Source organism: Papaver somniferum, chromosome 1 (assembly GCF_003573695.1).
Source record: "Papaver somniferum cultivar HN1 chromosome 1, ASM357369v1, whole genome shotgun sequence".
NCBI classification, from domain to species: domain Eukaryota; kingdom Viridiplantae; phylum Streptophyta; class Magnoliopsida; order Ranunculales; family Papaveraceae; genus Papaver; species Papaver somniferum.
The window spans coordinates 157,565,684-157,575,949 of record NC_039358.1 but is presented as its reverse complement, the minus strand read 5'-3'; the positions used below and the strand labels follow the sequence as shown (position 1 = coordinate 157,575,949).

At 38.0% G+C, this 10,266-nt stretch overlaps 3 protein-coding genes across 3 annotated transcripts; 2 read left to right on the top strand and 1 right to left on the bottom strand.

Annotated features, from left to right (window-relative positions):
- The first annotated feature begins 498 nt into the window (after positions 1-498).
- Positions 499-3,123, top strand: LOC113305396 (cytochrome b6-f complex iron-sulfur subunit, chloroplastic-like). Its single transcript, XM_026554442.1, has 5 exons — positions 499-656; positions 759-988; positions 1,679-1,796; positions 2,552-2,734; positions 2,827-3,123. The coding sequence occupies exons 1-5, from the start codon at positions 618-620 to the stop codon at positions 2,926-2,928; spliced, it is 672 nt and encodes a 223-aa protein (XP_026410227.1). The 5' UTR covers positions 499-617; the 3' UTR covers positions 2,929-3,123.
- A 586-nt stretch (positions 3,124-3,709) lies between these two features.
- LOC113305390 (protein DOWNY MILDEW RESISTANCE 6-like) lies at positions 3,710-5,098 on the top strand. The gene is made up of 3 exons (XM_026554438.1): positions 3,710-4,090; positions 4,175-4,496; positions 4,575-5,098. Exons 1-3 carry the CDS (start codon positions 3,873-3,875, stop codon positions 4,899-4,901), a joined length of 867 nt encoding a protein of 288 aa, XP_026410223.1. The 5' UTR covers positions 3,710-3,872; the 3' UTR covers positions 4,902-5,098.
- On the bottom strand, positions 5,059-8,170 carry LOC113305382. The gene is made up of 2 exons (XM_026554431.1): positions 7,986-8,170; positions 5,059-6,604 (listed from the first exon to the last, which is right to left on the bottom strand). Exon 2 carries the CDS (start codon positions 6,584-6,586, stop codon positions 5,336-5,338), a length of 1,251 nt encoding a protein of 416 aa, XP_026410216.1. The 5' UTR covers positions 6,587-6,604; positions 7,986-8,170; the 3' UTR covers positions 5,059-5,335.
- Positions 8,171-10,266: the final 2,096 nt, after the last annotated feature.

The following is a 10,266-nucleotide window of genomic DNA, read 5'->3' as shown; positions in this document are numbered from 1 at the left end:
CAGTTCAAGTAGTTATATCTCCTCTATTCATCAATTTCTTGAGTCATCACATTGATTAGTGAAGTATCCTTCATAAGGTATCCTTCACTCCATCCCTGCTTCAGCAAAAGGGAAGCAAATATATTTGTCCAACTAAGTGGACAGTGCTTGTTTCTAACCTCACTACCACTTGGTTGCTATTTATTTCCTTTATGGCTTTATGGGGAATAAAGCAAGATAACCATGCCAGAGAGAAACATACTTAATGAGCATAAGCCTAAAGCCTGCCATGAAATACCAACATGCAGGATTTAGTCTCCCTTGCTTGACCGTTGTGCGATTGACGAAAATGGTTCTTTTTAATGGCGACAAAAAATACTAAAATGTGATCGCCACGAGCCCAAAACTTTTGATTTCCTACCTATCATTTCCCGGGCCAAAGTTCTAGGATGTATAAATAAAAGAAAGTCAAGAAAAATCGAGAATGAAAGAAAAGATAATCCCCAACATGTGGTTCTGGGTGTCTATCTATCCTCCATCGAACACTATCTTATCTTTAATTCTCTTCTCATACAATTTCAAATTATTATCACTTCAAAATTCCAAAACCCAAACTTTAGTTCACCTCACACTAAACCATGGCTGCTTCTACACTTTCCCCTGCAACTCTTTCTCAGGTAAAACGATAGCTTTTCTTTTCCATTTGTTTTGCATTTCGTATATGAAATCAATGGTATCCGTAACAAGAGATTGTTGTATATTTATATCTTTTGATATAGGTATGTTCTGGCAATGGGATGTTTTCTCCTTCGCAAGGAAAACCCACCAGGACCCAATTGATGGTTAAAGAAAGGGGAACCAAGATTATTTGCCAGGCTTCAAGTATTCCTGCTGAAAACGTACCTGACATGGGTAAAAGAGAGCTCATGAATTTGCTACTCTTGGGTGCTCTTTCTCTCCCTACCGCTGGAATGCTAGTTCCATATGGTTCCTTCCTCGCCCCACCTGGGTATGTTGTTTTCCGCTCTTTCATATTTTGCTTTAGAATAAACTAATTGCTATGAAGAGATTGAGGTAATCGAATTTGTCTTTCTACTTCCCATTTCAAGTATGAAAAAGTTATCAGTATTTTAGAATTGATTTGTCTGATGTAGTTTTTATATAGCCAGTTGATATGTTCTGCAGATTTTTCCTTTTTATTATTTCTAAGTTTTGCTCCTTAAAAAGTATATGGTACACTGAAAAATGAATTCCTGCATTATCTACCTAGGGTGTTCATTCTGTGTTGTACCAAAACATAAGACTTAAGGTTCGATAAAATGTAACATAGGAATGGATCATGTCGTACAAATACAAGTATTAAAGCATTTAGAATGTTGAGTAAATTCTTATGAGTTCACACTGGAAATGCCTTGAGAAGAAAGCTAGTGCCTTAATTTGGGGTGGTTTCCAAAATACTAACACAACAAGTCAGGCTTGATTATTCATTTCCTTTTCAATTTGACTTGTTAATATAGCAAGTAGATGACAGTGGAGCTTAAGTGTGATCACGGCGAAGTCCTGGAATAAATTGAGCAAAATGTGGATGCATAGCGTAAATGGCTATGATCAGACCCTGGATTTTCAGGGGAGTTCTTTTTTGAATTTGCAAATATTGGATGTGGGTTTTTTACGTCTTTCATTTGGATAATATGAACAGCTCAGGAAGTGGAGCTGGTGGACAAACAGCAAAGGATGCTTTGGGTAATGATGTCATTGCAGCTGAATGGCTCAAGACCCATGGACCAGGAAACAGAACCCTAACTCAGGGATTGAAGGTATTACATACTTATCTAATCTCATGAAGACGATGATCTTGTTGGGTGCAATAATCAAAAACAAAGAAAAAACAAATAAGCAAAAGTTATTGATACTTAGCTCCTTTATAATGGAAGTGATTGCTTTGACGAAACGAACAAGCTCCCCGTATCTCCGCAACAACAACAAGGCAAAACTTTGGAAAATAGAGTGAGTCACGTGTTCAACACGCTGTCCTTAAGACATTAAACGCCCGGCTACACTCAAGAGTGATGCTATAGCCCTCACAGGACGGATATCTCCAGGATAAAACACCCTAATACACCTACTACTAGCATATGTAGTAGATGCTCAACTTGAGCTTGGCAACTCCGGAAAAACCGTTAAGGAAAATCGCGAATACTTAAAAAACCCTATAAAATATTTTCCCTTAGGGGTCCCTCTAAAATATAGAGCAACCCCTTTCCCATCGATTTTACAAAAGTAGTGAATTTCTTTATATAATTGACAAATACAACTTAAGAAGAAAAACTCCCCGATGTGGGACTAAAAGGTTTATATAGTTTCTTAAAACTACTAAAAATTGGAAACTCCACGATGTGGGATTAAAAAGTTTCATTCACAAAATAAAACAATAAATTATAATTTTTTATTAAAACTTTAAAAAATTATTTTTTTATTAAATGTTTTCCAACAGATCTATATTTATAAACTCTATTCTAAATTCAACGGAAATGTATCTTAGAAGCAATATTTATGCACTCTTGCCTTTCAGGGAGACCCTACTTACCTAGTTGTGGAGAACGACAAAACACTTGCAACTTACGGTATCAATGCAGTCTGTACCCATCTTGGTTGTGTGGTTCCATTTAATGCCAATGAGAAGAAGTTTATCTGCCCTTGCCATGGTTCGCAGTACAATAACCAAGGGAGAGTTGTTAGAGGACCTGCTCCTCTGGTAAGGAACATAGATTAATCTGCCCCTTTTTTTTAGACATTCATCTAGTCATAGATGTAACTAATGAATTCTTGATTTTGCTTTTTTCACAGTCCTTAGCGTTGGCACATGCCGATGTTGTCGACGGAAAAGTTGTATTTGTTCCATGGGTTGAAACCGATTTCAGAACAGGCGAGGCCCCATGGTGGTCTTAAACATTTCGCATAATCAGCTTGAACCGAGTCAACCTGTTTGCTTCAATGCATAAATACATATCATCATTACCTGTCATACTCCTGCAACATTCTTGTTTGTAACTCTTAAACTAAGGCTTGTAAGTTGTAATCAGAACTCAAATTGAACTTATTTGTTATATATCATCCATCTTGTTCCAACAAGAAAAATCCATACGAAAACTCTTCCTGTGAATATTTGTGTGATGCAATGCACCAACACTGCACATCAAAGCGTTCCAACCTGTAGCAAAAATTCTGTTTTCAGCAAGCACATGGTGAAATATTCCTGATGGAACTGAAACATTAACTACACTCAGAAAGTCTGACTTACTTTGTGCTTTGTAACTCTTCTCTGTAGTGCATGCTTCTTTCGTGGTTATCCATCAATATAATCCCATTTCTACCAACTGAAACCTTTCAACTATCAAAGAGGGAAAAGAAATAAAAATTGTAGGTTCTGAATTTGAATTAGCTTTTCATGGCTTCTTCATCTTTCCGCACAAACACAAGCAAACATCCTATTGAAGTTGAGAAATCAAGTACCCATGACTACACCAAAGGCGTTAAGCATCTCGTAGATACAGCTTCTAATTTACACTCCATCCCTTTTCAGTACATCTTACCTGTAATACCGCCGGCATGTCCGTCAACAGCTTTTACTCACCCTTCAATCCCAGTCATCGATTTAGACGGTCTGAATGAATTATCAAGTGAGCGAAGGATCTTGGCTGTTCAGAGTATCAGTTCTGCATGTGCGGAATGGGGATTCTTCCAGGCAAGCTAACTTTTTTTACCTCCTTTGTCATTTTTGATAAAATATTTCTTGGAAATGTGTACACTAGTTTGGTGACAGATCATTGGTAACTACGGATTGTTGCTGGCTATATTAACAGATCGTTAACCATGGTATCAAGGCTTCTCTCATGGAGGAAATGCTGAAATCGGTTGAAGGGTTCTTCTCTCTTACATGGGAAGAGAAAATGAAATATGCTTCAGATGATGTTATGAATCCAGTACGGTACGGGACAAGCTTAAACACATCGAAACCCCACATTCTCCATTGGAGAGACTACTTACGCCACTTCGGCCATCCAATTGAAAGCAGCTTTCACCTCTGGCCTAATAATCCTTCTAACTACAGGTATATAAAAATATGACAATCTTCTTTCATTTCATGCAATTAGCTTCAGATAATGTTGAACTTTGTTTCTGAAAATGGACGAAGGGAAGTAGCAAAAAAGTACTTGGAAGATGTCTGGAAATTGGCAATGAAGATAAGTAGTGCTATTGCAGAAGGATTAGGTCTCGAAAAGGATTACATAGAGAAATCACTCGGTGAAGGTTGTCAAATTGTTGCCTCAAATTACTACCCTCCATGTCCAGAGCCACATCTTACTTTAGGTCTCTCTGCACATTCAGACCACGGAGGTCTTACCATTTTGATGCAGAATGATGTCAATGGATTGCAAGTTCGGTACAATGACACTTGGATCCCAGTCCATCACGTTCCTGGCACACTCGTTGTCAACATTGGCGATTATTTAGAGGTATTCACACCAACAGTGCCTCATTTCTAACTCGAGATGCTTAAACTCTTTTTCTGACATTAGTAATTTGATAACTAGATATTGAGCAATGGGAGGTACAAGAGTGTGGAACATAGAGCTGTGGTCAATGAAGAAAAGACTAGGATTTCGATAGCTGTGGGTCATGGGCCTGATCTGAACTCCATAATAGCGCCTGCACGCGCCCTTGTCGACGAGAAGGATGAACGTCCTCTCTACAAGCCCATTGTTTACAGAGACTATATGAGATGTCAACAGAGCTGTGCAGTGAGAGGAAAAGAACCACTAGGAATTGTAAAGACCAATGCATCCTCAACCTCATCATCATCATTAGAGATTTCATACCCCTCAGAGTCGGCTTCATCGAAGATTTCATCACCACAGTAGCCGCCACCCTCGGGGCCAGAGTTTTATGTTAATCACACTAAACTTGAAGAATAAATCTGTACTAGTTATCTTATCACTGTCAGCATTTGAATTTGAAATATGAAGTTTGGATCGTAGAGATCGAAATTTTTAATCATATACTAATTCAAACACCATATGGTTATCAGAAACTAAAGTATATACAACTTCGATCCAAATTGTATTCCAGAAAAGCAAAGAGCTCGAAAGTTTTGGACATCCACTGTCTTTATCATTTTATTTTACTTACATAAATATATACCTTACAAGAATCTGACTTAGTGCACAATGAAGAAAGAAAGGCCAATTCAACTGTAAAACTACCAATTTACCTGGAACCTGCAAAATGGGTAGTGCAGATCTGCTTCATGATCCTGAAACCTAGCTTTACATCCCCATTAACGCATAGCTAGCCCTTACCGAGTTTCGGGTTTCTGCTCCATTCCACTTCCTTGCGTTTCCACTCCAGTATTCACCATAGTGGCACCGTAAGCCGGATACATAGGGGAATTCCTTCCTCCATAGTACATTTGTTGTCCTTCTGACGAAATCACACCAGTTGGAAAATCATAAGTTTCTACTGGTCTCATTCCTCCTCCTCCATATACCTGAGCCATACCAGGAACTTGATGCCTGTAAACTGGCATCTGACCCAATGGTGCTTGAATTCGCGTGACATACGGATTTTGAATATGAACAGGTTGGACTGGACCAGAACCCGGCACGTAATACATTGGTACTTGTTGGATGGCAGGACCTGGATAATGATGAGATTCTGAAGTTGGCATGTAATGCCAACCAGGGTTACTAGTTTGTTGCTGTGGCTGCTGCCTTTGCTGCTGCATCACTGGCTCCGCTACTGTATCAATGAAACTTTCAACCTGGGTCTCCTTTGGATCTACAGGTGAAATTGGATTAGTTGGCTTAGTCTTGACAGGTCGAAGATTCGGAATGGATGAAGTCGAACAGTACGGAGATGAATTTACTGGAGCGGGTGATCCAGGATCCGAATTAGATATGTTATCCCCCAAAATCTGCCGATTCTTGGGTTTTGATTCATCCGAGGTATCGAGTCCAAACAGATAATCAGGAACTTCAGATACGATTGATGATACTTCAGACCTGCCTCGTTCCAGTGAAGCTGATCCACCATTAAGAGCATCAACATACCAACTTTCCCTCTTCGTTGATCCATCAAGCAGTGATCCAATACTACTGCACCGAGAGTTGCCAGAAGAAAATAGAAATAGGCGGAGACGAGATAATTTAGGATTCGAATTAGGGATACTGCCTTGTACTAACCGATCATATTCATCCATCATATTCTCAACATCTTCATCAGTACTTACAGAGATTAAAGCATCAAGATCTTCATTTGGTAGCTGATATTTGATTGTGATGTTGCTATCACCTGATAGTTTTGAGACTTTGTTAAGTAGGCCAGAGAAATTTGTACCACGTTGAACAGCCACAATCCGTGTATCACCTCCAACATATCGAAGTTGATTGTCATGAGGTCTTGGAAGAATCTGACCACCGAAACTGCACATGAATCTGATACGCGGCTGTAAATCATCACTAAATCTTGGTGTCTGGTTACTTCGTGGTGTTGATGTTACGGAGTCAGCTCCTCCGGATTCCATTTCTAATTGTTGCAGAGTAGCCATTTTCAGGAATCTCAGTTACTGAATTATTTCGAACAGATGATAAATAAAGTTAGTTCATGGACAATTAGCGTTGTAATTTTTGGAGTATGATAATATAACCTTTTCATCACATCAACATACAGTGAAGTGTCGCTTTCTCTGAGTAAATAACACTACAGTGGTGTATAGGGACAGTTTTTTCCAATAATCTAGTCGCCGTTGGTTTTACATCAAATGTGGATCCCAAAAGTAATCCACAGCGCACAGTGTGTATAAAAATAATTCATACTGATCGATTGATGGATTTCACATCGATATTTTGATCGGACTGAAAACGACAAATTCATGCACGGTAGGATGCCGGTCAGTGAAGGATAAATCCTAGTGTTTGCTGACTGTGCTTAACAGCTGAAATTAAATACATACAGTAGCTGCCAGAAGCCTAGAACTGGGCCTAAAAATCTAGAACGGTGAAAACACCCAGCCTTCAATTGTCACTAATTTATGGAAACCCTACCAAACAAAATATCAGTTCGTGATGATCAGATGATGATGGTTATTAATTTTAAGAATACCCACATCACAAGTATAGTTGAACAGAATGGACGTTTATGAAAAATGTCGCAGCACTCATGAGTCTTATTACCATGGTTCCTGATGTAGTTAGGGACACCATGCCTCGTGATATAGTTAGTGAAAGTATCTATTTCTTTCAACCATGATTTGTGTATCTTGAGTGAGTAGGCTACTGGCCTTTAGCCTTGGGCCTTAGCTAGTCCAAGAATGAGACGAGACCACATGAAAATTACATGATCCTTTGCCTATCGCACTTGTACGAAAAAGAAAGGTACCAAACGGCAAAAACTAAGAAGCTATGCAGTTGGTGGATATCAATGTCATCATAGAGATAAGATTAGACAAAAAAGAATATAAATAGCAGATATTTGATGATCTTAAATCTTAATAGAGTGGCCAATATTGGATAGTGCCAGGCTGTTCATGATCCAAGATTAATCATTTTAATTAAGGACAAACATTTCCTCAGGTAAATATTTTTTTTCTAAAACTGATTATTATTAGCAATACTATTTAAGATTAATGAGACAAGAAAATCAAACTTACTTTGTTACTGGAATTTGATAAACAAAACACAAAATTGATTTTATTTCCTTCATGAAACTGTTGGCAAATACTAGAAGTTTGTCTAGTCTTGTTTTGTTTCCCCTAATCATCTGAAAGTAAAACTTCATCCCTATGTCACGCCAAATATATATTAACAAACTGAAGTGAACTCCTTGTTTTTTTCAGAAAAATCATAATTGAACTAATTTCTCATATATAAAAAAAAAAAACTCAAAATTGAACTCATTAAGTGATGAATCACGCGTCAATTAGACAGATAAGGAAGACAATTACTCACTTGTTCGAGTTTTTCTGGACTACTGGCCTCGATGATGCTTTAGAAAGGACCTTAGTTTCTCTCTCTCTTGAAATTTTGATAGTTTTCGAGAGAGAAACTATGAGGGGGGATTGATGATTGACGAGAACTCTGTGACTTTACTTCTTTTCTTTTTTGTTTTTCTGTTCATTTGTTAGGTGAGAAGGAAAAGGAGAAGGAAGAAAAGAGCAGTTGCAATGGACGGCTGTGTGTGATGCGGAAACGTGGGACCGCATATTTGTTTGTTTCCTATCGTGCACAGCGACGTGGATGACATGCTCACCTATTAGTTCGCACGTACGCTCAAAGCTTCTTCACGTGATTATCACGTGTTCAAGTTATACTCTCCGTTTCAAAAAGGAACCTTTTTTTGATCACTCGTCAGGGCAAGCAAGATTGAGCTGAGCTGAGCTGAGCTATCTCCGCCTCCGTCGGATGATTAGAGTATGATGATATTGAATTATTCGTTCCCAATTTTTACTGTAACTTACGGGTTTTCCTAAAAAAAAATTGTTAACTAGATGTCTTCATCGATTTTTCTAACTAGGAAATAGGACTTCTCTATTTATCATTGGGTTCTCTATTAAGAAGTTCAACTCAAAAGGGTCCGAACCAGCGTGACTTTTTGTTCCCCTCTTTTTTTTTCTTTTCCTTTTAGTGGTGGAGGTTTTTTTTTTTTTTTTTTTTTTTTTTTAAGAAAAAGCTTAGGCCTAGAAAGGCACTAAGAGCATTACATCGAGAGTGAATTGGCATTGGGAGTGAAAGAACCACTCAGCCTGCCATCATTGTTCTTACAAAGTAGTGCTAAATTAAAAGTATCCATATTTTGACTACGATGGATGATACTAAGATTCAGTAAAACAAAAGATATTGGGTTTATGTCAATGTTGCTACTACTCTTTTCTTGTTTGTGTGCTGCAGTTCTTTGGCTCATTGGAAAGCTTGGTCTGCCCCTCCTGTTGCTCCCCCTTCTCCATTGTATCCTGGATGTCCTCTGGTTCCAATGATGTTTCCTGCAAAGTATGTCATAGTTAGAGCAGTATAGTATAAAGAGGTCTCAGGGTCTTGTAAGGTACATATGTTGATATTGTTCCCAAACTCTGCTTCTACGTTTAGAGTATAAGGAGTAAGAGTATGTTGTAATGAAGTATCAGCTTCCTCAGGTAAGAGTGGGAAACTATTCATGATATGATCTTGAATAGAGTGTATTCTATTATGATTGCATAAATGTTGTTTAATACGGAGAGTAGTAACTCCCATATTAGGCTGTAATTGTTTGAAGATAAAATCACATCTAGCTTTCCAGATATACCAACAAGCAGTGGCATAAATGTTGCAGTCAGTGCTAATGTTTCCAGGGTGGAACCAGGAATTCAACCATTCAATGAACGCTGTATTGTTGTCAAATTAAGAATGTGAAGGACCAAGAATTTCCCTCCAAACCAGAGTAGCAGCACAACAGTTTAGGAACATGTGAGACATGGTTTCTTCTTCCCCACTATTGAAAACAGTGCATATAGGGTTTATGTAATGGAGTATGCTAGCTGTTTTGACGTTAGTGGGAAGAATTCCATGTGCACATTTCCAAATGAAGATTCTGATGACTGGGGCTACATCCATGTTCAGATGGCTTCCCAATTTCCTGTAATATTGTTATTAATAGGTGAATGTTGTTATTAATAGAGGACGAACACATGGATTCCAGGTGGTGGAGAATGGGATTACTATTTCCCACTTGTAATTTGTTGATGATACATTATCGCTCATCAATGCAAAGTGGAAGGAATTTGAAAGCTATTGTTAATTTTTTGAGACATTTGAATTGAAATGCTAACAAGAATGAAGCTGAATTTTGGGGAAGATTTCTATGGTGAGTATTGGAGCTGATTTTACTATTGATGTGTTAGCTAGAGTTGAGTTGTAGAGTGATAAAGTTATCCATCAAATATCTAGGCATGCTTGGAGATATTACAAGAAATATTTCAGTTTGGGATGAAATTATACAGAGATTGGAGACGAAATTGGCAACCTGGGAATTTTTTTTTTTTTTTATCTAAAGTTGGTAGGTTAGTTTTTACAAAGAGTTCTTTATCCAGTTGCTCATTTATTTCTTGTCACTGATCAACCTGCTGCCGTTAAAATGAAGCTGACAAGGTGAATAAGAAATTTTCTTTGGGATTCTGATGATAAAAAGAAAATGTGTTGGGTTTCTTGGTCAAAAATTTGTAATCCAAAGAAGTTTAAAGGATTAGGTGTTAAGAAC

Bases quoted from the DNA above. Each gene is read 5' to 3' on its own strand.
- LOC113305382 (XM_026554431.1), bottom strand. From the start codon at position 6,586: ATGGCTACTCTGCAACAATTAGAAATGGAATCCGGAGGAGCTGACTCC.
- LOC113305396 (XM_026554442.1), top strand. From the start codon at position 618: ATGGCTGCTTCTACACTTTCCCCTGCAACTCTTTCTCAG. The intron at 657-758 runs GTAAAACGATAG...CTTTTGATATAG, and splicing joins CCCCTGCAACTCTTTCTCAG to GTATGTTCTGGCAATGGGAT. The intron at 989-1,678 runs GTATGTTGTTTT...TAATATGAACAG, and splicing joins TCCTTCCTCGCCCCACCTGG to CTCAGGAAGTGGAGCTGGTG.
- LOC113305390 (XM_026554438.1), top strand. From the start codon at position 3,873: ATGGAGGAAATGCTGAAATCGGTTGAAGGGTTCTTCTCTCTTACATGG. The intron at 4,091-4,174 runs GTATATAAAAAT...AAATGGACGAAG, and splicing joins AATAATCCTTCTAACTACAG to GGAAGTAGCAAAAAAGTACT. The intron at 4,497-4,574 runs GTATTCACACCA...TTTGATAACTAG, and splicing joins ACATTGGCGATTATTTAGAG to ATATTGAGCAATGGGAGGTA.